Here is a 27,318-nt window from a genome sequence, read left to right as displayed (position 1 = left end):
ATGTCATTTCTAATTCGTTGTCTAGATGAGGGTGCTGAGCCTCAGGAGGTAGGTGAGAGGCACAGGTCAGTGTCCCCCAGGTCGTGCCTGGTGGAGGCAGCATGGGAGTGTTGGTGTGTGTCCTATTCCTAAGTCCTGGGCTCACCCTTCCCTGCCCACCACCTGGGCCTGCCACCTGTGTCACCACCCCAGCCTTTCTTCCCATACAGATGGCTTTCCATTAAAATAAGTCATCTGTTTAGCACATCCTTCCCTGCCTCTCATTTGCACTGTACTAGATACTTAAATAGGGTTGAGTTTCTCTAATCTACATAGTCAATGCAATAAAAATACCCTGGGAATATTTTTCAAGTTACTCCCCTCGAGTTGCCTTCTTGCTTCTCTCCTCCTTTCTCAGCCACATCTGTGAAGTGTGATGTCCGCACTTGCCGCGGGGCTTCCTTCAGCGCCCACCTCTTCCCAGAGCGGCCCTCGCGAAGAGCACTGTTTTCTTCGTTGCTAAAGCCAAGGGTGCTGATGATTTTATTGTTATTATTATCCATCCTTATATTTGATTCTTTTAGTGTTTGATGATGCTCCCCGCTTGAAAGTCTTCCTATCCTCTTTTTAATTAAAATTTTTATTTTATTTTATTTTATTTTTTTTAAATATATTTTATTGATTTTGTACAGAGAGGAAGGGAGAGAGATAGAGAGCTAAAAACGTCGATGAGAGAGAAACATTGACCAGCTGCCTCTTGCACACCCCCTACCGGGGATGTGCCCGCAACCAATGTACATGCCCTTGACTGGAATCGAACCTGGGACCTTTCAGTCTGCAGACCGATGCTCTACCACTGAGCCAAATGGGTTTCAGCTAATTAAAATTTTTTTTGATAAAAAATGTTTTTATTGATTTTGGAGATTGAGAAAGGAAGAGGGAGATGGAAACATCAATGAGAGAGAAACATCAATCATTTGCATCCTATATGCCCAGCCTAGTACCCAGGCATGTATCCTGACCAGAAATTGAACCAGCAACCTCTTGGTGCATAGGACTGCACTCAATCCACTGAACCAATCTGTCTGGCTCTTCCTGCCCTCTTGATTCAGTGATGTCATCTTTCAACAACTGTGAAGGGGCCTGAGGTTTACCTTATTTGCAAGCTTATGAGTTAGGCTGTGAGTTTCATAGATGCTGGCAGGAGATGTGAGTCTCCTGGGGCAGAGAGAGATTGTGCCACGTGGGGAGATGGCATGTGGGCAGGCCCTTTGCACCTGCTCGTCCTCTTGGCTCAGGGCTGTGGCTCAGCTCCCGGGGTGGGGGGTGGGGGGTGGGGGGGCTGATGCCAGGACCCTCCTGACTCCGCAGGAACTGTGAACTCAGAAACGAACCCTCAGGGAGCAGCCAGCCACACGTGCAGTGGGCCCTGGGGAGCGCTTCGGCACGGCTAGTAATCAGAAATGATTTATGTCCACTTAGGTTTCTCTTAACTTTTAATAAAGAATCATCAAAAGCAATTCTCCAGAGGTTATCAAAGAGGTACGGATATGGTCTTAAGAGAATCAAAATGCCAGGCTCTAGCAAGTTCCTAAATGTCACGCCATTGAAATAGGATGACTAGGAGTAAAAAGAATATTCATTACGAACGAATTGTGGGGATTTTGCCTAAATATTATCTAGCCAGGAGATTTCTGAACAATCAGAACAACTTTCAGCTGCAAATGCGGGGCCTTATTTTACTTTCCCTTTTCTTTTTTAGTCCTCACCTGAAGATAGTTTTTCCATTGATTTTTAGACAGAGTGGAAGGGAGGGGGAGAGAGAGAGAGAAACATCTATGTGAGAAAGACACATCTATTGGTTGTTTCCTGCACTGGCCCTGACCAGGGCTGGGGATCGAGCCTGCAACGGAGGTATGTGCCCTTAACTGGAATTGAACACAGGACCCTTCAGTCCATAGGCTGGCAGTCTAACTACTTAGCAAACCAGGCTGGGGTTACTTTTTTCTTTTTAAATCATGGAAGGCTCCCAGGAAGGACCTGCATTAGAACAGTGCCTGTAAAACAGGCATAATGTTCTGTTGCACACAGTTCCCTCTTATTCAAGACCCAGATGCTTTCCTTCTGCTGATTGTAAGTCAATTACAAGCCCGCATGCACTCGGAAATAATGACAGCCATTTTCGCCGGCTCTGTCTTATCTCTTTGTGAAGGAGTAAGGTTGTGACACACAAGAGCAGAGAGGACGGGAACTGCAAACCAGCGAGGCTATTATAAGAGACCTTGATCGCTAATTAAGTCCCACGAACACACCGGACTCTCCCTGGCATCAGGTGCATCTCTTGTTTGCCTCTCCAGGAGGGTCTTGAAGATGAGAGAGGTCCGGCCTGGGCGTGGGAGGAAGCACGTGTGCTAAGGGCAGGCGTATTCACGTGGGGGTGGATCTTTGCAATCCCTGCATTTTTGTTGTTGTTGTTAAATATATTTTATTGATTTTTTTTTTTTTTTTTTTTTTTTTACAGAGAGGAAGGGAGAAGGAGAGAGAGTTAGAAACATTCATGAGAGAGAATCATCGATCAGCTGCCTCTTGCACACCTCCCATTGGGGATGTGCCTGCAACCAATGTACATGCCCTTGACCGGAATCGAACCTGGGACCTTTCAGTTCGCAGGCTGATGCTCTATCCATTGAGCCAAACCGGTTTCAGCTGATCCCTGCTCTTGCAAAGAGTGTGTTGCTTTGAGACCAAGACAATTTATTCCACTCAAAACACAACAAACTATGGGAAGGTGGAATTCAAGTAATTTTCAAAGAGACAGACAGATGCAAGAGGAGAAAGAAAAAGAGCGAGCAGGGCCGCTGATTCAACTATAAAGTTCCTTTTTTCAATTGTGAGCCCCCTGGAGGGGGGAGTTGGAAAAAGGTTCACCCTCTGGGCAGTTTCAGCCCCATGGGCACATAGCCAGGCAAACAGAGCCTTTGGGCAAAGGAAATGGATCATCTTTGCTCGACCTGTCTGCCTCAGTTTCTGCATTTGTGAAACAGGCGTATTGAGAGGACTTGTCTCATGCTTTATCATGCATCAGGATCACCAACAGCAACTGTTAAAACAGAAACGGGGCCACAACCCTTGAGTTCCTGATTTATCAGGTCAGGGGTGGTACCTGGGAATCGGCATGTCAGCACGTCCAGGGTGCCAGTGCAGGAGCCTGGGGACCGCATCTTCCTGAGAACATTGCCCTTCCCGTGCCAGCCTTGTGTTCCTCCAGGAAGTTTGGCATTTCCATACTCGGCTTTATGTCTTACCCCTTATGCTGTTTTGTTGGAATCTTCGCCCAGCCTGTAAATTCCTCTGGGCACAAATTATACTTTCCACCCGCTACACTCTCTCGTTTTCTGTTTTGTTAAATAATGAGTACATTTTCAGTGTGATTCATAATAGAATAAGGAGAGGGGAAAACAAACCTCAGACTACTGAGCCTAATAAGCAACATCTGCGAGTGGATGTCAGCCCAGGAATTCTCTTAAAAATTTCCATTTCTAACAAGTTCCCAGGTGATGCGCATGCTGCTGGCCCAGGAGCCAGCCGCCCTTTGCAAAGCACGTGCCCGGGGATTTTAAAAGCATCAGCTGAATTCTATCATGTGAGCCAGCTAACGCGGTGCCAAGCACAGACCGAGCTTCCTGGTAAATTCGACATGTACTAAATAAGTGCTCAAACTTCATTAAGTTAATACACTTATCAATCCCAGTCATGGGATGCTGTGCGTGGGACACAGGGAGCCTTCTCAGAGGAAGACACGGGTTATGTCAGGGGTGCTGAGCTCCTGACCCTGTCAGTGTTCTGTGGAGTCAGCCCCGCCCCAGTTTTTATAGACATAGATTTCAGAGCAGGCCAGTAAGGCAGTGTCTCATGGGATTTCAGGACACCCCTGTAAATGTCCTGTAGGGGGAGGCAGAGAGAGGGGTGTTGGGTAAAAGGGATGCTACCAGTGGTTTTTCTTTTAAGTTTTTAAAAATATATATATTTTATTGATTTCAGAGAGGAAGAGAGAGAGAGAGAGAGAGAGAGAGAGAGAGAGAGAGAGAGAGAGAGAGAGAGAGATATCAATGAGAAAGAATCATTGTATGCCTCATGATGGGATTGAGCCCGCAACTGGGCATGTGCCCTGACTGGGAATCAAACCATGACCTCCTGTTTCATAGGTCAGCACCCAAACACTGAGCCGCACTGGCCAGGTGTGATAGTATTCTTTATGATTTAGTGCCCCCAACCCTGGGCACTGTGCTAGCTGGCTGCTCAAGGCTCACAGCTCCCACTCCCCCCAGAGACTGGGGCAAATGCAAACTTTTCCTCTTCCGACTTGAAAGGCCAGGGCCCAGGCCTGACTCCCATGGGGCTCAAACGCTGTTTTCGTGCTTCAACATGGGATCAGCCCTGTGGTTTGCTCTGCGCTCCGGACTCCAGTGTGGACCACACCCTCGCTGAGCTCCTGGCCTCGCCCTCTCCTGCACCCCCTCTCCCGGGAGCCCCAGTAAGTCACCATGCCGCAGGCCTGCACGGGGAGCCTGAGCTGAGCCACTGGGACATTTGCTCAGTTGGCTCCTAGACTCAGAGGGGCTAGAAGATTGTTCCGATTTAGAACAACAGACCTAGGCTGAAAGACTTTGCCACAGAGAAAAGGAACCCAGTCCTGAAATTTCAGAGCAAAGATGTACTTACGTCTGAAAAAAAAATTCCGGTATCCAGAAGAAAATTTCCAGCAAACCAGAATGGTGACACGGGCCTAAGACAGAATCTTCCTTCTCCATCACCCATGACATACTTCTCTCTGGCTTTTCCCAGGACTCGGACTTCCCTTCTTTCCTAGCATCCTGTGCATTTCCATGGCACTGATGTCTTGTTTGGCAAGGTTTGCCACCACCTTGTCTCTTGGCTGTGGTCCTATTTCAGCTCCCGGCAGCCCCTGCTCTCCCCTCCTGTGTCCACACAAACCTGCTCATTGCCTGTGGGCCTGGGTTCTGAGTTCTTTCCTGCTTAATAACCCTACCCCTTGCGCTCTCCCCTTGCAGTTTCTCTGTCTGGGGCTGAGACAGAGGCTGGGACCTGTGCTCCTTACACATTCACTCTACTTAAATCCTGCCTCCAGGTGGCCACAGCATGCTGGCCTCTGGACCTCTCACCATTGCTGATCTTCCAGAATGCCTCCTGACCTCTGTTTCTGGATTCCCGAGTTACCGCTCATCTGCCTTGACCTTCCGTCTGGGCTCCTCTCTCTGAACCTGCCCTTCAGTTCTCCTTGCCCATGGTCCATCGCAGCGCTGCTTCCTCTCGTGGCTCTGGGCCCTCCTGCTCGGCCCTGTCCTGCTGCTGCCTGCTCCCAATGTGACAAGTGTGATTACCAAAAGGCCTGCTTTCTAGAGGTTTTACAAGACAACCTGCAATTTCCTAACCTTCCGCGGGAGAAAGGCCAGTGGTTCAGGAGCCAGACAGAAACATGTGAATCGCCAGGGGATGTGTTTAATCCTCTCTGATCCGGCTGGGTGTGACATCATTAAGAAGAAAAGTAAATAATACCGGAGGAGACATCAAAACACAACTTAAACTACATGTGAAAAATGAATGTTTTGTACTTAACCAGCCCTTTGCTCTTAGCATTAGTTTTTTGTTTTTTTTTTTTTTTTTTTTTTTAAATATACTTTATTGATTTTTCACAAAGAGGAGGGGAGAGGGAGAGAGAGTTAGAAACATAGATGAGAGAGAAACATCGATCAGCTGCCTCCTGCAAACCCCCCACTGGGGATGTGCCCGCAACCAAGGTACATGCCCTTGACCGGAATCGAACCTGGGACTCTTCAGTCTGCAGGCTGACTCTCTATCCACTGAGCCAAACCGGTTTCGGCTGCATTAGCTTCTTATTGCTGATGTAACAAACTTAGTGGCTTAAAAGCAACACAAATGTATTAACTTACAGTTATGGAGGACAACTGGGCTAAAAGCAAGGTGCTGGCTGGGCTGTGTTCCTTCCCTATCTTCTGCAAGCTGCCCGAGTCCCTTGGCTCCTGGCTCCTTCCTCTGCCTCAAAGCCATCAATCCCGTCTCTCTCTCTGTTTGTCACCACGTCTTCTTTTCTGTCTCTGTCCCCTCTGACTCCATGTCTCACTCACAAGGTCCCCCGTGACAGTGCTGGACCCTCCTGGAGAACCTCAAGGTCTTCAATCCCAGTCCCTTCCGCCATGGGGGTGACATAGTCACAAGTTGGATAGGGACACCTCTGGGGGGGGAGAGGGGGCCATTTTCCTGCCAACCCCACTTTGCGTGGCTAACGTTCATCTGGAGAGCTCCACTAATGCCAGAAGATGCCTCAGGTGCTCTCACTTATTCTTTACTCACCATCATTACTCTGTCAGGTAGACACCGGGACCAAACCCGCTGTGTATACGAGGAAACTGAAGCTCGGTGAAATACATTGCCTGCCCACGTTTGCACAAGTTGAACATTGGATTGCATGTTGGATGATCCCGTCCTGTCTTTCCCTAGCTCCACCCCTGTCCTCTTACACTGTCTAAATAACTGTCCTCTCCCGAGACGCCCTGTGACCCCTGAGGGACCTCATGATCAGGCGGGGAGGCCTTAGGTTTGGAAACAATTGCAGGCGAGGAGTTTTTAAAAGTATATATTTTATTGATTTTTTTACAGAGAGGAAGCGAAAGGGATAGAGAGTTAGAAACATCGATGAGAGAGAATCTTCTATCAGCTGCCTTTTGCACATCCACTACTTGGGGAATGTGCCCGCAACCTAGATACATGCCCTTGACCGGAATCGAACCCGGGACCTTTCAGTTCGCAGGCCGATGCTCTATCCACTGAGCCAAACCGGTTTCAGCGTAGGCAAGGAGTTTTATACCAGATTGGTGTATGTATTTATTTTGGCACACTATTTTTTTTTTTTAATCTGGGGTTTTATATACTTATCCTCACTAGTCCATATTCTTATGCACATGTACCTCAGTTATTATGGTTTTCATTAATTTTATCAAGTGGATGGCCATTTGAGGCTAAAGACATAGGTCTTATTTTAGTACTGGAAAGTGACCAAGATCTCTTGGGATGTGGTTTGTGCTCCTTTCACTGGGCTCCCTTCCCTAGGACAGGCTAGCTGCCTGGTCTCTGCTTTCTTCATCAGTGTGTCTCCGGCTCCTGGGTTCTGTTTTTCAATCCTGGCCTCAGGCTACTGTTTCTCTGTGGTGTTGGTCCTGCGGCCCACCCACTTCCACTGCCCTTGGAACTCTGCAGTTGACATTGTTTGTTTCCTGTAATTCTCCCCTGAGCTTCTCAAGGTTTCTTTTCTTTTTTTTGATACATTTCCTTTGCCACTCACCTCGTTGTAGCTCATGTATCTCAGAGCCCGTGTGTCAATATCACTCTTGTTCTCTCCTTTTTTATCCTCTGACTTTCTGAGCTGTTCAAAGCCCGGATGGAAAAGCCTGAGGAAACTTCGGGTGTCTCCAAGCTGTCTGGTTGGGGCATGTTTGCTTTTTTGCCTTCCACCTCCTACACAGCATCCCTCCCTCCACCCGTGTCATTGGCCTTTTATTTTATTATTTATTTATTAAAAAAAAATTTTTTTTTTTTGGCCCTCCGCTAAGGAATTGACAGCAAAATCGGTGGATCCTGGTCACACCCACACCCCTGTTGCTCACACTCTCCCACATTTGGGAATGAGGGGTCTGGGGGTGAGTGATGGGGGAGTAGTGACCCCACATCAGAGCCACACGGGGTGTTTCAGGATGGGCTCTGAAGCCCAGGCCCTGCATTCAGCTCCCAGCGGGGCCACTTCCCAGCTGTGCAAACAGCTCACTTCTCTGAGCTCTGCTTCCTCATGGACACAGACAGTGAGCGCCCACCCAGGGGCTTCGGGAGGCATTGATAGAAGGCATGGCACACAGCCCGTGCTAGTGCAGAGTCCCCATGAGCTCACACAGGAAAGAAAACGGTGTCCAGGCTGTTAGAGTGAGTCAGGTCAGCGGAGCCCCACCCATCACCCATCGCTCACTCCTCCGTATCCCCAAAGGCGGCCTGGCAGGGCCTTGCCCGGCGACGGGAAAAATGGGCTTTTAGGCAACTCCATCTCTTCCCAGCCCTCCGCTGCATGTGGCAAACTCTTCCTCAAATCTGGGCACATCCCTTCGATTTTCCCGAGCTTCCTCCACTTCCTGGGCACTGTTTTTGGGAAGGGAGCTGTGGTGGAAGCCAGGGCGGTTCTCCATTGTCTGATTCTGCTTGTGCCCCCAGGCGGGTGGTGGGCCGGTGCAGCCCCCAGGAGCTTCCCTGCCCTCCCATTTCCTCCTGTTGTTGTTTCTTAACCTGTTAACCAGGGAGTTCCCTTTTTAATTAGGCAACCTGTTCTCTTTCACTAGGATGTGTCAGTACTTCACGCCCGGAGGACGTAATTTCTTCTTATTATTATTTTTTATTTATACTTAATTAAAATAAATGAAATATATATTTTTTTCGTTTATTTATATATAAAGCACAAAGGAAAATACAAAATTACAACAAATAGAAAAGAATACCAACAAAAAAATGGAAACATCGAATTAAAAAATTATAAAATTTACAAAAAATATATATCGTCCCTCTCAGGGCGCAACATATATTTCAAGGATGTATTCATATGTCCTACACAATGTTTATGTTTGACGTATTTATAGGTCCCGCTCGGTTAACAGGTTAATCGTCTTGTTGCTCAGTGTCTAGTGTGGGAGGGGCTTGTGACTACCTCAGATACTGCCGTGGCTGTTCACAAACACCAGTTCTTTTATTCTTTTCAAGTATAAAAACAATACACGTTTGAGGCACAAAGCCCTGAGAATGCCAAAGAAGTAAGTCACGGTCACCTGCAATCAGCCTGTCTCGTCCGTGGCATCCAGCTCACTGCCCTCCCCGGGGTCCCACCTCCATCCCCTGGTCCCACCCATTGCAGGTGGCTCTCCCCTCTCTGGGTCCCAGTCCTGACACCTCCCCGTGGGGGCGAGGGAAGATGACACGGATGGGAGTGGGCCATCCATGTGGTGGACCTGTCTTCTCTGCGCAGAAAATGATGAAGACTTGGGGACAGGGGGACACTGATCCATCACAAGGCTTTCCTAACTCCAACCAGACACTTAAAACACGCAGTTTGGCTTTGGGGGAAAATATTTACATGAAGGCAGCTGTGAGGAGAAGGCCGCGGTGCAAAAAACAGTCTGCCGGAAGTTGGGAACCCTGGGCGAGGGACTCATTTGCTCTACATATTTGGTTAACCCCACTGTGCGAGTTCTAAGAGCAGCAATAACAGACACTCAAGCAAGCCTGTGAGGATTAAAAAGGAGATCCAGGATAGATACTCACACTGCATCCTCCTGCCTGTGTCTTACCAGCTTTTATAGCCTGCTGCTTTAAAAGGATCTCACTCAGACTCAGAATGTCACCCCTAAGATTCAGGAGGCTCAAGACAAAACACGCGTGTGCAGTCACCTTGACTCTGTCTTGTCGAAAGGTTTCCAGGACACGGTGGGGAGTCTGTGCCGCACACAGTGACCGGCTCCCAGGGGAGGTGTGACAGCCTGGAACTTACCCGAGACCGCGATGAGCCGGACCTGGTGTTCAGGGAGAGGGGGTATCCCTGGGGACACAGATCCCAGGCAGAGGACAGAGCCTGTGCCACGGAGGGGAGGTGCTGAAAACCCCCACCCATCCTCCACCCCGGGCACAGGCTGGTCCTGGTGGGTGGGACTCAGAGCCTGTGTTCCGGGCACCAGGACGCCAGGACTCCAGGGTGGGCCTGGGGGCCAGGCTGTTTTGGATCCCTTCACGGGTTGGGTGTTTACAAATCGGTGTCTGTCTTTGGGGAAACTGTGTGGATCCTGATTAAGAGGGGGAGGAAAACGGGAGGAGGGTGAAGGGGCTAGGCGCCAATCCCAAGTGCAAGCTGAGCAAGGCGCCAGGCGTTTAGAAGCGGCCTGGGCCCTCTGGCATCTGTCCCCTTGAATCAGCCCAGCAGTAAACAGTGTGGACTCCTGAACCAGCCAGCCATGGAGACTCCTCATTGTGGAAAGCCACGCCCGCCCCCACCCACCGCCTGCCAGGGCGAGGGCTGGGCGGGGCCTCCGGGCCCCAGGTGCCCTGGGAGCACCTGCTGATGTGCCTTCTCCTCTCCCTCCCTCTGTCCCGCAGCAATGGAACGGCAGGGACACGGCCCTCATGGTCACCCGCGTGGTCAACCACCGGCGCTTCTCGGCCACGGTCAGCGTGGCGGACACGGCCCAGCGCAGCGTGAGCAAGTACCGCTGCGTGATCCGCTCGGACGGCGGCTCCGGCGTGTCCAACTACGCCGAGCTCATCGTCAAAGGTGAGTCCCGCGGCCTGCCTCCCCGCCTTGGCGTGCAGGAGGGTTTCCTGGCTAAAACCCCCGCAAAGGAGGGAGTCAGGGGCCTTTGTGCACCTGCTGCTTCTCCTCCTCCTTCAGGAGCGATAGACACAACTTCCAACCCCCCCCGCCCGCCCCCCGAAAAAAAAAAAAGAGAGACTGTGTAAAGCCATGCCATACTGCACTGTGATTCAGAGTTGGGTCTTACTTGTAGGATCTGTATGCTCAGGACTGGGGCATATAGAACGTAGAAGACATCTCGGAATTCGGCTTCATGTTGTCCTTCCAGTTAGAAAAATCCGCATCCTTGTGTTTGGGTGGCGTTTTGTTGATGCGTCCAGAGAATGTAATCATTTCTGAGGGACTTTTATTTTTTTAATATTGAAAACATGATATAATGACAGTATTGAAATAAGTAATCCCTGGTCCTGCTGGCCTTGATTTAATTCTTTTCAGTTCTCTCATTCAGCTGGAAGTAGCGCTGATAACCTCCATTGGAGTGTGCACATGGCCTCCCTTCCTGCTTTCCGAGGAGCTGGGCGTCCCGCTTGTTCTCGGAAGGCTGTGTGATCTGTCATAACGCGTAATGGCTGTACACTGTTTCACCCAGTGAATCACCTAGGACAGTGGTCGGCAAACTCATGAGTCAGCAGAGCCCAATATCAACAGTACCACGATTGAACTTTCTCTTGAGAGCCACATTTTTTAAACTTAAACTTCTTCTAACGCCACTTCTTCAACATAGACTCGCCCAGGCCGTGGCATTTTGTGGTAGAGCCACACTCAAGGGGCCCAAGAGCCGCATGTGGCTCGAGAGCCGCAGTTTTGCTGACCACGGACCTAGTATTTTCAAATCTGTTTGTACGCCTTTAGGTAATTCCAGGTGCTTTTGTTTTTGCATCTTTGCTCTGTGCGTGCGACAATTACCTCCTCAACAGCGCTCCTCAGACGAGAACATTTTTGTTCTGTGGAAGAGGATTGTTCCCTTGGATAAACTCCCTGGGGGTAGACTTGGTGGGCCAAAGAATATGAGCATTGCTATGGATTTTCTTTGTTTTGCAATATTGCTCCTGCAAAAAATGGTTTGACAGGTTACACTGGCAACAGCGGCATATGAATGCACTCATTTCCCGGCGTTATGTTCACCGATTAAAATTTTAATATGGCATAATTTAGTGGTTGAAATAATGAAGCTGTTCTCCTCACGTTTGCTGTGGAACGGAACCTGGTGTGTGTGAAGGTAAAAACATGGCCACCCCTCACCCCAGGAGGCTCCTGGGTGCGCTTCCTTGGCTGGTGTGAAACCCTTCCCTCTGCTGCCCCCTGGCACTGGGGCCTGGCCTGGGCCAGCCTGGGGTTTGCAGCCTGGGATTCTCTCCCGGGCTGTCCTGACTCTGTGTGTATTCCTTCCCGCGGCTGACTCCCCACTTCCCTGGCCCCCCTTCTGGTGATTGCATTCTTACACCGCCCTGTCTTTTTTTCTACATAGCCACATCCCACTTCAAAATTGTGATTTTCCTTTGTCTCCTGGTAATTTCCCGTCTCATCCTTCAGGGTGTAAGCTCTGGGAAAGGGGGTTCCTGGTTCACAGTGAGTTCCCGGAGCTTAGCGGAGAGGAGAGCCTGGCCCAGTGCTGAGCACAGCACCACATCCATGTGAAATCGAGTGTTTGCCTGTGTGGACCTGCACAATCCTTCCTTTCCTCAGGCTCGCCCTCAAAACATGTGTTGAATGATGGATGAGTGAATGGATTATTGGCCTCAGCAGAAATTCATTTCATCGCCGTAATGCCGTGCACACTTAGGCCGAAGATCAACAAATTAGGCAGTCATGAACAAAACAACCGAGAGGAGAAAAAAATCTTTAAAATCGTTTATATCGAGTGCCATTGCCATAGAAAAGAAACCATCGTTTTGATTGCATTAGGCTCCTATCTTTGGCTTTTCTGGTGCCAATGGATTGATTTGCATGACAAGTGGCCTTTGCAGGCCTTTCAGGCGCTCAGTGAATATGTAATTCCCCACGCTGGACCCTCCGGAGCTCATTATGCCTTTTGTGCTGTGGTCTCCACGCTGGAATGAAAGCCCGCAGGACGGCGGGCTGTGCTGTCTCACACTCTCCATCCGCACTTTCCACGCACCGGGCAGTGCTGGTCCTGAGAGGGAGGGAAGGACAGCGAGCTGGTGCAGCGCTCTGCACTTTCACATCCGGCGGATGGAGCCCGGTTGTGGGGGAGGAGGTCTGTTAGGCCAAGTGCAGAGAGCTTTGGGACAGGAAGGGAGTCCCATGGTGAACCACCATTGCCTTGATTTGGAGGGGTGGCCGGGGTGGAGGGGACAGTGACCGATCCTCGGCTGGCTATGCGGCCGGGCCAGAGCTCAGCGTGCAGGGAGCCCTGTGCTGGCCACGCCTGTGAACCAGATCTAGCAGCCACTGCCGCTCTGAACCCCTCCCCTGCGTCCCCCTCTGCTCTGTTTTAAGGTGCTGGGTGGCCTCCTTCCCAGTCTGCTTCCGATGGACATGACAGGTAGGTGCTCCCTGTAGCCGAGTCCCTTTCGATTGCACCTTGATGGACTCCTCTAGGAATATCACTTTGTTAGTTCTCATTTCCACCTGCGTATGTTTTCTTCCTTTCTACATGCAGTTAGGGGGAAGGTAGAAGCTGGCCACCTGACCCAGGTGCTGATTGCTATCCACGTGGCCTTGACGCAGTCATTTAAGGCTGCCGCTGCAAAGTGGGCCCAGAGCTCTCTCCTCACACAGTGTGCTGAGCAATAAAAGGGCGAGAGAAAGTATAAAGTGGGCCCACTGTGTGCTTGGGAGCATTTGGGTCATGGAGTCCACACTCTGTCGGACGCCCTAGCCTGCTCCCGCCTCCACCATCATTAAGCCAGAAATCGGGGACAAAGGAAAGCGGCTGTTTCTGCCTGAGTCTGCCTCTGACCATGTGGTCCCCACTCCCCTTGGCATCATTCAGTCAGAACTCAGGGTTGGGTAGTCACTGTGCCGGGGGTGGCAGGATCTGGCCACTCAGATGGCATTCACAGCGGGGTCTTGCCCTGGGCCAAGCCGTGAGGTCCAGCCTGCGTCTCTGTCGCTTCGCACACAGCCATGCTCTGGGCTGCCTTGCTCACAGCTAACGTGCTGTCCTGGGATTGAGCATCGGTGCTTCAGAAGACGCTGCCTCATTTGAGTGCAGGGGATATCAAATGCTCAGCGCGACACACAGATCGAAATGAAAGCAAATTGGAATTACTTAATTCTGAAGGGCTGCTTATTGCATTGTGATAACGTATCGGGGTATATATTAGATTGCTTTGTAATTGAGGTTTCGCTCAATTGACAATCCGGCCCCTTGACCTGCCTGTTTCAGACCAGTGTTCACAAATGTGCTGATTCTCTTCTCATTCCTGGGTCTCCAACTCTCTTTGATGTCAAGGCATCTTAAGTTATCCCAAGGCTGTAGTTCTCTTCCATCAAGCGATGCAGACATGGTCCTGATGAAAATTCCTCCATGTAAAAACAATGTGTCATGGGCAGTGATTTTTAAATCTGGCTCCAGCTCCATTTAACAGCCGTCCATGGGCCCGGAGCCCTGCTATCAGTATGCAGATTAGTGCCCAGAAGAAATCTAACACTGCTGCTGAGTCAGGTGTTCTGATTTAAGTAATGATGCGACTTCCTGCCTGGGCAGCTGGGTAGTTTCAGGCGGAGGGATTTGGATGGAACCACACTTCCAGTCTCAGTCCTGGCCTCAGATCATGTATTCACTCTTGGCCTCAATTTCCTCATCTGTTCAATGGGGATGAATATATTTATTTGGGTCCTTAGGAGAGGAAGACATTACATGAAAAGATCCTGGTGCAAAGTGGACATGCATGCAGTTACAGCTGTCCCTGTCCATAACCATATTTTACTGTCATAATAAGGGGTGGTGCCCGAGTAGGTTGTTCATGTGTCCTTGGCCTGCTTAAGGGAATGATGAGCTGTACTGTAGAGATTTAAATTCAGTTGTCTTCAGGTCTCTCTCCTCTTCTCCTCTGAAATGGGATTGATGTCATCACATGCAGCATATTGGTCAAAATCACTTTCAGAAGTGCTTTATTTATGTTGCACTGTCTTGCTTTTAATTTAAAAAAAATTAAAAAATATAGTTCCAATATTTAAATCCCTCTTGAAATAGTCTCAGGTGTGGCCACTTGGAGCCCACACCAGTGGATATGTGTAGCCGCTCCGTTCCGGGGCCCACGCTCAGCCTGTTTTGCTCACATCACCAGTCTGATTGCTTCAGGCATTTGAGTTCCCAGCCTCTGGGTTAGAGATGTCATGACTGGAGTAGCTGACGTGTTCCTGTGTCCAGTTGTGTAACAGTTTGTTGAGCCCAGCTTTGTGTCGGGTAGTGTGATAAGCGCATCATTATATACTTAACTAGTGCTCTAAGTTTAGTATACAATTTTACCTATATGTTCCCAAAAATTCTAGTTTAGCACTTCTTAGTTGGGGTTCAGGAATCTGTATTTTAACAACTCCACCAGGTGATTCTCATCTTGAGAGAAGTTTGGGAAACTGCTGTAAGGCATGGCCCTCTGGTTTGTGTCTGGCACCTGCTACACTACCTTACTAATCCCATCAGCCACGCTGTGGTATATGTGCTGTTAGTCCCTCCCTTGTACAAAGGAAAGAGGGGTGACTCAGACAGGTTAGGTAACTTTCCCAGAATCACAGAGCTGGAATGGGGCAGAGCTAGGATTTAAACCCAGACTTGCTTGTGCCTCAGATCCTGCTCTTTCTTATATTTATTACAAAACAACATGGGAGGCCCTGTCATTGGGTATGAGCTGAGGAGAAACAGAGGGTGGAAGAGCGGATACAGTTGGGGAGTGTTTTGTTCACTGATCTCTGCTCAGACATTAGCTTCTCAGAGAGTCTCCCACCTTTAGCTGAGGCAGCTCCCCTCCCTGCCTCTTGTAACTCCACTCAGGTGCTGTGTTGTGCTGTGGTCTTCTTCCTCTTTTACCACAGCCTGCCGTTGCCATTTAGGTCTGTGTCTTCCATGGACTCTCACAGGCAGACACTGTTGGGCCCATAACACCTGGGATGGTAGCTGGCTTATCAAAGGGACTGAAACGTTTGCTTTAGTTTATCCAATGGAGGGGTCTCAAGGTCATACGTCACGGCGGCAGTAGCATCTTTGACTCCTCTTCCTGTCTTCCTGCCTCTAAGCTTCTCATTGCTGCTTGCACTCCTTTACACACGTTGCATCTCCTTCATGGGCACCTCTCTGTCGTTTCCTTCGTGTATTTTTTCTTCCTTATTTTTGTCCTGCTTATGGAAGCTGGAAGCTTTGTAACCCCCTGCGTCCCTCCTCTGGCCTTATTTGTCCGGCTCTGGTTGCAGTGTTGGGGTCTCAGCTGACTGCCTTCCCCGTGCTCTTCTCCAGTTGGCCACGTTGCCATGCGGATGGAGGACTGAAAACAGCTGGGCTTGCTTTAATGCCTGTCAGGGAAAGCTGGCCTTGGGGTCAGCCCTCTCTGTTCCCCCCGAGTCCCGCCCCCTGGAGTGAACCTGCTCACATCTAGACGTTTAACACCTTTTCATGTCCGACATAGCCCACCTCCTCCTCCCCCTCCACGCCTGACCTTGGCTTTCCTGGCAGATACTGTTTCAGGGAAACCTCACTGTCTTCCTCTGCTCTGCGAGCTTCATTCTCCGTAGAAAAATTTTCTGATGACCAGGATCTGGTTTTTTATCTCTCATCAGTCATGACTTTTATTCATGGGCGACATCCATTGTTTTTTAACCACGGCTGCCATTCACAGGCCCACTTAGATCACAACTCAGAGGTCTTGGGTTCAAACCCTGGTTATTCCCCATCTTAGCTATGGGAACTGAGAGCGTCATTTCATGGCTCCCTCATTATAAAATGGAGCTCTAGACTCAGGATGGGGGCCATGGGTAGGTCCATCCTCTGAGAACAAGGGGCTGCCCATGAGTTGGTGCTGGTCTGCACCAGTCTCTCAGCCCCTCATGTGCAGCTGCCAGTCTTAGTCCCTGACTCCTGACTCCTGGATGATGTCACCGTTAGCTTTCCATGGGAAGAGATAAAGGACAGATGGGAGGAAGGTGGGAAACTTAATTAGAATATGTATGTGTGTGTTGGGGAAGGGAGAACCAGGAGATACATATGTATCTTGTATTCTATGTGGGCACAAAGACCAGCTTATTTTTGAAACAGCGTACATGTGGATAAATAAAACCCGACGACTATTGGTTTCCTTGAATTATTTTGACTCCTTCATCAGCGGCAAGCTGATGTGTTGCATTCACACTCTTAACGCGTTTGGAAATTAAATCAAACAGCAATCGCATTAAATTCTCATTCGCTTGGAACATTACCCTCCTGTGTTCAAATGGAGGAATTATCCGGGGTATGGAATGAGCCGTGAGGGCTGGAGGTAGCTAACACTGTGGGCCGTTTATTGCACGCCAGACGCTGCCCTGGATGTTCCACCCGGATTCTGTTTCATCCCCGCGTGCTCCCCGGACCTGCGGGGGATGCTGAGACCTGGTTACCCAGCCTCCTTAGGGCCTCACTGCCCGAGGTCCTGTGATTGATACTCCTTTCTGGCTCTCTTAATTCGAATTTTCCATAATGTTCTATTTTGTAGCAGATGCACACAGACTATTGCTTCTGAAGACCTAAGTTTCAGGCTCAGTCAGACTCTGTGAAACCGTGGGCCCCAGATTCCGAAGGATGCTCCCGGTCACGCCCTCTGCCCCCCAACTGAAGCCCAGTTCCCTCTGAAATGTGACAGCCTCTGCCTCCCCCCTGGTCCTTCACTGAGGGTGACCTTGTCCCAAAGGGGACGTTTGGTAATGCCTGGAGGCCCTCTGAGTGGTCACAGATGGGAAAGAGGTACCAGCATCCCAGAGAGTGGAGGCCAAAGACGCTGCTGACCTCCCTCTGATGCACAGGGCAGGCTCCATCAAGAGGGTTTTCCCGCACCAAAGGCCATTCACTGGGCGGAGTGAGGTCGAGAATCCCTGACCCAGAGCCCCTCCCATGGGAGGGAGGTGTCTGTGCTTCTGAAGCTCTGGTGTTCACCTGTAATCCTGTGGGCTTGTTGCCAGGTGGGGCATGGGGTGTGGGAGGAATAAGGTAGAGCGAGGTATGTGGCTGTGAAGAAGGCATTCAGCTTCTCTGAGGCCCAGTCTCTGTCTGGAAAATGGGCATTTGACTCTGGTTTATGCTGACTAGTGGTTCTGGGCCTCCTGCCTCTGTTCTCTCCCCACCCACAGAGACCCGGGAAAAGGAGCATGCAGTGCTGGGACTGTGGTGCTCCTGCTAACTCCCAGCCAGTAAAGCTGCTCCGTGTCTACCAAACACATGAGCCTCCCCTTCCACTCTGCGGAGTTAGGATGCAGAGGAAGCTGCCTAACCAGGGACTGCATTTCCAGGCTGGCTTTGTCCTCAGTAGGACCATGTGATTTGTTCCTTAAAGGGAGGGGAGTGGAAGTCCTGAGGTCTTTTCAGAGCCAAAGTGGTTAAAAAGTAGGGAGTCATCCTCCACACGCTCCTCTCCCTCTTGGGTTGGATGATGTAGACAGCTCCAGAAGGTGACAGAGTCAAAATACCAATCCTGCGTTCCTGAGTCTCTTTGTGGAGAAAAATTGCCTGTGAAGCGGGTCTGTTATTTAAACAATCATCAACTATTCTTCTGTTAAGCTACTATGCCTTGGGGTGAGTTACAGCAGCTAGCTTTATACTAATTAATACAAGTTGGATCAAGAGAAGTCATTAGCAAGCTCTCCAGGCTAGAAAACTTTCTAACCTACTTCAAAGGAGATGAGAAGATACTTTTTCCCTCTCCCACTAATACCGGGCTCAGCACTCCAATTTCAGTACAGCCCGAAATCTGGAAAATTATCCTTTTTTTTTTTTTTTTTTTTTTTTTAGATAAAATATCTCTTCCTAACCATTATTAATTGAACCTACAAATTCCAGAATAACATGGGAGGGCAGAGAGTGTGTGTTTATGGGAAGAAAAGGGGTTGGGATGGCTTTGGCTGTGGCCAGGAAGCCCAGGAACTATGGGAGTGAGAGAATGGGAGGGCAGAATAGGGGCTGGTCTTGGCTCTGGTCCCTGGAGGACCTGATGCATGAGGCAGATGTGCAGGTGAACTGTCCGGGTCAGCCCAGCTGTCCTGGGTCTGTCCTTATGCCCAGACTCCCCAACACACCACCTCTTCAGCTGAAGTCACTTCACCAACTGGGGGTGGGGAGAGAGAGCAGAGGAAAAGCATTTTGCATTTCCAAAACAAGTACCACCCTTTGTTTGGATAGGATCCTCCTGAAGAAATCATGGCAACACATTTATGAATAAAAGCTAGAGCAATAAGCAGGAGGCAGATGCCAAAAATAAAAAAAAATTTAAAAAGTCAGCAACTGAGAGGTGGGTAGTACAGTGGATTCAGATGTAAACAATGGGTTCATTATGTTCACGTTGTGCTGTTTATTTAAAAAACACATTTTTCTTGATTTCAGAGAGGAAGGGAGAGAGAGAGTGAGAAAGAGAGAGATAGAAACATCAGTGATGAGAGAGACTCATTGATTGGCTGCCCCCTTCACATCCCAGGAGCCTGTGCCCTGACCGGGAGTTGAACCATGACCTCCTGGTTCATAGGCTAATGCTCAACCACTGACTGCGCCATGCCGGACAGGCCACATTTTGCTGTTTGTAAACTCACTGCATGTCCGCTGTCCGGGATGGACACGTGCTGCCTCACTGATCCAGGAAAGCAGAGGCAGTGCTCAGGGGGGCGTTTAGCTTAGAGGGGAGGCAGCCTCCATTCTGCTCCTAATTAGATATGGATGACCATTTCTCTGGGCCTCACTTTCTCCATTTATCAGAGGAGAGGGTTGTATTATACAAGTGTGTTTCAAACTTAGTCCCCACTTAGGCAATAGAAAGCCTTCCTAAAATAATACCAAAAACACATGACTCAGCCCTGCAGATTCATGGGTACAGTTTGAAGGCTGTTTCCCCGCCACCTGGCAGGTGCATTTCTTTGCTTCTTTAAAGGTTCATGTGTATGTGTGTGTTTTCCTTTCCCCTTTAATGCACATGATCCTCCTTTTTCACGCTGCCTGAGCCAGGTAGACAATGAGGTTAGAGTTTGGCCTCTCTTTTAAATGAAGTATGCTTGCGCCCACTTTTTGCTAATAAAATAGCAGGCAGTGTGTTAGATGTGTATCTAGAGGCAGATGTGGCTCACTGTGGCCCCATGACTGGAACTCTTCCTTTCCGATGGAACTCAGACTGGTGGGGGGGTGGGCAGTTATTGGCAGAGCAGCTGATCACACGTTCTTAGTGAGGAACAGCCTCTTCCCGGAGCTCAGCAGCAGCCACTGTGCCCTGTGACTCGCTACCTAATCTCTCACACGGGGGCGTGGGGAGCTGCTGGGCCCTGTGAGGCTGGCCTGGGATTGCTGCTGCTTCGTGAGCAGCTGAAATGCCCCTTCTGAGGGGAGGCCAGGAGGTCGCACTTGAGAAGCAGGCGGGGCCCTGTCTGGTGCCTGGCTCTGCCTGCTTTTTGCTGTTGAATTAAACTCTGCCGGTGACCAAGTCCCAGTTTCTCCATCTGTAAAAGGGAAAGAATGATGTTTAAATTTTTAAATTAAGTTTTTAATTAATTAATTTTTAGTTAATTAATTTAATTAATTTTAATTAATTGCCTTAAATTTTCTGAGTGAAATAATGTATGGAAATTACAGAAGGTGGGAATCACTTCCTGCTAGTTGGGGAAGTTCACAGGTTCTTGTGGTAATGTTAGTTGGTCCCTGTGCCATTTATTTTTTCCCTCCTGGGTAGGCAGGAGTCCTGCATCCAGGGACAGCCCTAGGAATGGGTGCTTACGTGGTAGACACCCTTCCAGGCCAGCCCCTTGTCCTTCCCTGTCCTGTTGTAACATCCCTTCCTGAGGCATCTCCCATGGAAGCAGGGGCTCCTGGCTGATGTGTGGAGCCCAGCACCTCCCATAACCTTGGGCTATGACGTGAAGGAGCAGTAGCTGAACCAACCACAGTTAATCCAAATCATGCGGGTGGGACAGGAGGGACTGCCAGGAGGCTCTGTCCATTACCATGGCTCTTCCTGCCTTGATGGCTTACAGACCTCATTCTAAGGTTCCCACCTGTATGGTGGGACCGAGGCCCATAGCATCAGGGTAGCACTAGCTACCACTCAGCATTCTCCCCTCTAATTCCTCGTGAGTTATTCACGTGTGTCTTGCTTTTGCAGAATTCAGACTCCTTCTTTTATGATGAATCAGAGTTGTGTCTTCCCGGATGTGAGCAGTGGCTCTAGCTGGGAGATTGAGCTGGTTCTTTATCTCTCTCCCTCCTCTTTCAGGGTTTGTCCCCTCTTCTTCCACATCCTTCCCATGTTCTTACCATCAGGTCCAAGCCTGACCCCACTGGCCCCAATGCCTACTGAAGGAGGCTCTATATATTGGACCCTGTGCCTGTCCAGCCACAGCTCATATGCACTCCTCCCATGGGCTCCCTTTGGACCACACCACAGATTTAGTCCCCCTTCTGACATCAGCATTCACATGACCTGTCAACATGCCTGGTTCCTGGCTTTCTGTTTCCACTTTGCCCAGCATATCATCTAAGGTGACCTCTCTAAACTGCATGCCTTTTGGCAAATGTGTCAAGTTCATCAGACTTTGGGCTCCGTGAGGACAGGCAAGGAGTCTGTGCTTGTCTATCCCGTGTCCCTCGTGCTTTGTGCCTTATTAGGCACACAGTGGATGTTAGTTGTGTTACTGCTAACCTCACTCACTCTCTATTACTTACAGCTTCTTTGGGAGGATGGGAAAAGTCCTTTGAAATCTCTTTTCTTCCAGACCTTCACAGTGCACTCAGGCTGGAAATCAGCTCGAACAGTTAGTTAGCCTCTGTGCTTTTGTACATGCTCTTCCCATTTTGTGGAATGTCCTTCCCTACTTTCTCACCTGTTCATAGCTCCACCCTAGCATTTGCCTCCAGGGAAACCTTCCCTGGTGACCTTCCCCAGCATCGGGAGTTATTTTTGTTGCCCCCAAATCTCTAGCCACCTAACAGGGACTCCTGCTAGACTGTTTATAGGAGGAATTCTGTTAGTGCCTACTAGCATGAAATCAAGCAGTTTTGTTTTTTTTAATATGTGCAACATAATGAAGATGTCCCAAATAACCAATAATTATTATTTTGGAGGTGAGGAATAAGAGACTTGGAGACGTTCAGTGACCTAAGGATCCACAGCTAGAGTGGAATTGGTGGGATGCGTGGCCCCTAGTCTCTTGGGGGAAGCACATACTCAGAAATACAGGAAAGCAAATGCCAGAGTGTGGGACACCCAAGCAGACACACAGGGAGCCTAGGGGAGGCCTGGCTCCTGGCCATGCCCTTGTGGAGACTGTGGGCACCAGGAACTGCAGCCACAGTCCTCATCGCGATTCTCAGGAGACTTTTGTTCTCATTGCTCTTTTCAAGTGTCGTTCTTTTAGTTCAGTGTGTGGGGGACAAAGTGTTTGTCGCAACTGCTAATGACAGGGCTACTGAAAAAGACTGTCTATTTTTGGAATTAAGCTTCAGCCTAAAAGAAATAAAAATAAACATTGAGAGTTTTTGTTTTTTTAAGGAAAATATGTAGAAAAAAAAATCAATTCTATCTCAGCCTGCTCCCCCTCTAGCTAAGGTAGAATGAGAATGTAGCCTGGAGGTCAGTGGCCTGAGCTTAAGCCCTGGTCTTGCCATGAGCTCACTTTCCCATGGGATGTCACCTTCTTCGATTTCTGCTGGTCCCAAGGTCAGCTGCGGGGTCAGAGCCAGGCTGGCTGCAGCCTCTTCCCTCTCCTCTGGGCACTGCTGGCCCCATCACTGTGCTTCGAGCCCGGCTGGGCTGGCACGAGGGATTGTGCTCTCCTCAGGCCCCTCTCAAGTGCAGGCTAGATTTTGCCTTAACCTAATTTGAGCTTTAGTGAATCATCAGCAAAATGCCACTGCCTACAATAGTAATGATATAAAAGTTGATCATACCTAACACGCTTTGTGAGATTACTATGCAAGCCCTTGCTAAGCACCTCTGGAACAAGGTATTCTGCAAATGTTTACCTTTCCTGATCCCACCCTATGGGCAAAATGCACTTCCTGATCAACTTTGACAGAAACCATTGACTTGGAGCTTGGCTATTTGACTTCCTTTGATTAGTAGAAGGTGGGCAGAAGGAACAATGTGCCAGTTCGAAGAAGAAGTATCGTGTATTTCTGCCTCATTTGCCCATTGCCACCTGTCATTAGAACCTACTTCAGGCAGCAGCTGCTCCCTCAGTCTCATAACTGGAAGGAGGGGCATAAGGAGCAGATTTAAATCCAATTTGCAGCCAAGCCACACTGACCTACAGTGGGCCTGTGGCTTGAGAGCAAGAAATAAGTGTCTGTATACATCTTTAAGATTCAGGGATGTTTGTTACTGCAGCAAAAGCTGACTCATACAGCACATTGAAAGAATGATCTTAGGTCACACTCACAGCAAATCCTCTGATGAGAGTATTAGCTCATTTTGCATATAGGTTTGGACGAGGTCCTTTTCTTCTAGGACCCTACCAAGTTTTGATCTATAATCACAACCTTGGGATCTAGCAGCCTTATCTCTCTATTCAGGTTATGGTCAGTAGGCCATGGATATAAAGAGTCTGCTGAGAGACATTTTGAGGTCAAGAAGGAACTCCATTTCTTGGATTCCTACTGATGTTTGGAAGGGTGGAGAGCAGTCCTCTGCCCTTCAGAGAAGACTGGCTTCTGGAAGGTTGCCCTGCAGAATAGGAGTCGGTAGTGTTCCACAGGACTCACTATCCAGAGGTCCTTGAAGACTCCAGTCCCAGAGTCCTCAGGCTGAGCTGGAGGGACGGCCTTCCAGAGATGTGGGACCTGCCAGGCCATCTGTGGAGCTAAGATTCTCCTGGGCCCTGATGGCTATATGCAGGGCAGCTAAGAGCTGGTCTTGACGCCAAAGGAGTCATAAATAGATGTCAGACACAGTATTCTTGAGGCTTTACCTCTGAGAGGGAGTCCTGGCTCCATGGGACTCCTGAGCTGCCTCTGGAACTGCCTGCAGGACTCCCCATGCCACACCTGCTGTCACTAGGGCCTCTGCCCTCATTGCCCCAGCACCCAGCTGAAGCCTGGATCCTCACTCCCAGCACATCCCCGGGAGTGCTTCTTCCAGCCCCAGAGAACCAATGTGCAAAGGATGGAATGCCATTTGCTATGAAGTGAATCCGTGTGTGCTGATAAGCCCAAGCACTCCTCCAGCGGCTGTAAGGGCACTGGATGGAGAGGCTGCAGAAGCCTTATATTGAGGTATAAAAAGTAACCGAAGTGAGAGTTCAAAATACCTCCTGGAAGGTGGGCAGCCCTAGGCCCTGGGGAGGTGCTAATGAGCTCTGCAGCCACTACAGCTGGACCTTCATCTTCCGGCGAAGACCTGGGGCTGCTGTGGAACCAGCACCAGCCAGAGTGGGTGCTGAGGTGACTCATGCTGAGCAGCTTCCAGGGCTCATTCTGGCTTCTCCCCTAAGGCTGTTTCTTTTTCCTTTCACCTCCGCAAGGCAAAGCAAAGAGCCCGGCATGCGCTGTGAATCTCTCTCTCTATCATCTTCTGGTCTGTCTGCTGGTATAAATGTGCCAGCCTTTCAGAAGAGAGTGAACCCTCCTCCTTTAAAGACAATAAGCCCAAGGACTTGCCTTGTTCTCTGTCCCTGTGATCCTTGTCATCCTCCTGGCTTCCCTAGGCTGAGCCACACTGTTCTCACGTGGGGTCAGGATACGTGTGTCATCTGGAGGGCAGGCGGCTAGACCTTGTATCTGGGGAGTGAGTTGTTTGAAAGCACACGTGGGCCACCCTGTTGAATGGGCAACTTGACTTCTGCAGGGGGTCACGTCGTCACATTATCCTGCCGAGAAGCATGCTCAGGAGGCCAGCTTTTCTATTTATGCACCCGAGCTGGCTACCTTGTCTCCTGTGCACACGGAGGGAGTGGAGGTGTGTCTTCACAGAAGCCACAGGAAGAGGATATGGGGATCTTTTCTGCTTCCCAAAATAAGAACGGCGCATTCCTCTTTCACCTTGGCTTTTTAAAAATCGCCATGCAGAACTTTTTGTGTTTCTCAAAGATATGCTTCACTAGCACAGGTTTCAGTGCTGGCCCCTGCAGCAAGTATCTCCGCCATGAGCCCTAGAGCATCGGACTTACAAGGCAGGGAAACCTGAGTTCTGATCTCAGCTCCGCCGCCGACAGCGACATCAAGAAACTCGCCAGCTCCCTGAACATTTGCCTGCGTGATCTTTCATTCTTCAGCGCCTCCGCTGTCCTCTGTGTCCTTTTTACCTTCCTTTCACTCTGTCATCTTTCAAAGCTCAGCTTAGATGTCACCTTCTCTGTGAAGACTGTTTCAGCCTCCCAGATAGATATGAGCATTCCCTCTTCTTAGCTCTTTTGAACTATCTCTATTTAAAACATTTGTTGTTGGTTTGGTCATTTATCTAGGCACATACTTCCTGGGTAGGGCCAGGGACGCTGGAGTTGATCAAACCGGCAATGAATCTATTGCAGACCATCGCGGTCCAATACAACTTTCTGTGAGAATGAACATCAGTGCCTGTGCCGTCTGCTGCCTGTGACTCCATAGCTATGTGTTGCTGTGAAGCACTCAGAATGTGGCTATTGTGACTTGGGAATTGAATTTCAAACTCTTTCTAACTTAATCGTAAATAGCCACACCTGGCTAGTGGCTGCCCTATTGGACAGCAACATTCTGCAGGTAGAGAAGGACTTTGAAAAGAGTTACTAAACCCATATATTGTTAGAGGCATGGTGGGATCAAAGAGAGTATAGTGGTGGGAAATAAGTGGGGATACCTCTTTAGGTAAGAGAAGAAGAAAGGCTTCTTTGAGGAAGTGACATTTTGATCTAAGACTTGGAGGGTGAGAAGATGTCACCATTTAAAGAGAGGGAAGACTTTTCTAGGGAAAGGCAACAGGTGAGTTAGTAATGAGGTATTAATGAGCATGGCATGCTGGAGGAACTGAAGGTGGTCAGTGTGGCTGGAACGGATTGGGTGAGTTGGAGAGAGAGTCAGGGGTCAGATCATGCAAGGTGTCAGAGGCGATGGCGGAGAATGTGGGGCTTGTTGGAAGTGCCAGAAAGGGCAGGGCACTGAGCCCACGTCTCCTGTGTTGGCTCGGGACCTATACCGCACCATGCTGCCCAAGCAATGTGGGCTCCCGGCCTCCACGTGCAGTGCCTGCCTGGTGGTAAGCCTCATCTGCATTCTGTTTCCATCCCTGTTCCCAGCCTGAGTTATTTAGGCCTGTCTAATTTATGTAGCTGCTGAACATGGGTAGTGCATGTCGGCTTTAGGGGCCTGTCCATGTTTGTCTCTGTGAAAGAGAAATACTACCGTCTCCACCGGAGCTATCTTTTCTGATCATGCCTGCTTGGTAGTTAAGATTCCGGGAGCATTTAGCACAAGGAGGAATTGCTGTAATGACAAGTGGATCCTTCTGTAACCTCTACTTAATTGGATGAAGTGACAGCCTCCGCGAAGACTCAAATAAAATTTGGTGCAATTAGACTCTGCTGAATGTCTGGTGCCAAAACCACTGTGGAAATCTTGCAGCTTGCTCACGGAACCATGGAGGAATCCGGTTGGACAGGAGGAGCCTGTGCTGGGGGCCAGGTAAAGGGGTTTACTTCGCCTGCTCATCCTCCCATCCTCCCCCAAATTCTGCCAACTTTCCCTCTAGAGCACATGTGTCAAACACAAGGCCCGCGGGCCAAATCCAGCCCGCCAGGCCTTGCAATGTGGCCCGCACCGCGCTGTCATCACTGCACTCCGCTGTCAGTTTATGACATTGTCAGTTTATGACTGTTCAGTAAACCATTCGGCCCGCGATTTAGGCTGGATTTTAGATTTTGGCCCCTTCTCTGATTGAGTTCGACACCCCTACTCTAGAGGCTTCATTGACGGAAGGGGTGGGAAGCACTGAGGCAGAGGGAGTGTCTTAGATTGGGTTCCCTGGAAGTCAAATCTGAAACAGAGAGTACATGCAGGGGGTTTATTTGGGAAAGTTGTGCTGCGCTTATGGGGGCGTGAAGAAGACGGGACTGGGCAGAGGGAAAGCTACTTGTGATGTGGTTACAACTGAAGGCGCATGGCTTAGGCAGTGGGAGAACCCTGGAGCTTAGATTGCCCTTCAGAGCTGTCCCAAGTAGAGGCTAGAGAACCAGGCCTTTGTATTCTCACTTCAACCAGTCATTGGCCATATCCCTTTCCCCGCAGAAAACCACCTTGGGTAAGGCAGTTAGTTCCCAGGAGGGATGAAGCTGTGAGCAAACAACAGTTGACATTTCCAGCCTCCGGAGGGTGCACCTGCCTCCTTGTCAGCAGATTAGTATGGTGCCCACTACAAGGTCAGCCAGAACTGACAGCCATGGGTCTCCGGGATTCCTGATCTTCTCAGATGCTGACTCTAAGCAACCCCCACTTGTTGAACTCCCCTGCGCCTCTCTTCCAGTTCTCTTTCTGTTGTCCTCCACCTGCTCTGGGCGACATGGAAAAGTCCTCTGACTACCTGGAACCCAGTTCTCCTCTTTCTTCTCTCTACTTGCTCCTAACACCAGCACTGGCCTCAGGGCTCCCACCTTTGGGTTGTCTGCTCTTGTTCTCCATGACTGGCCAGCTATGTCTGAAGGCAGCTTCTCAGCACCCTTCTCACTCCCACCATGGTTCTTCCCTTTGGGGGTCCAATTCCCAGCAGAGAGTCTGGAAGCCCAACTTCCATCATCATCGGAGCACCCTGAAGGCGGGATGCACGTCA

At 49.7% G+C, this 27,318-nt stretch overlaps 1 protein-coding gene across 18 annotated transcripts in view; it reads left to right on the top strand.

The window, feature by feature from the left end:
- Positions 1-27,318, top strand: part of PTPRT (protein tyrosine phosphatase receptor type T) — an 856,519-nt gene that overhangs the window by 335,496 nt on the left and 493,705 nt on the right. For all 18 annotated transcript variants that reach the window (XM_084887522.1, XM_084887521.1, XM_084887516.1 and 15 more), the window contains one exon: positions 10,198-10,372. In XM_084887522.1, the coding sequence (XP_084743648.1) occupies positions 10,198-10,372 (175 nt within the window). The remainder of the gene's footprint in view (positions 1-10,197; positions 10,373-27,318) is intronic.

The sequence above is a fragment of the Pipistrellus hanaki genome (genome assembly GCF_964339955.1).
Source record: "Pipistrellus hanaki genome assembly, chromosome: 6".
In the NCBI taxonomy this organism is placed as follows: domain Eukaryota; kingdom Metazoa; phylum Chordata; class Mammalia; order Chiroptera; family Vespertilionidae; genus Pipistrellus; species Pipistrellus hanaki.
The sequence above is the reverse complement of the archived record's forward strand: the minus strand, read 5'-3'. Positions and strand labels throughout refer to the sequence as shown.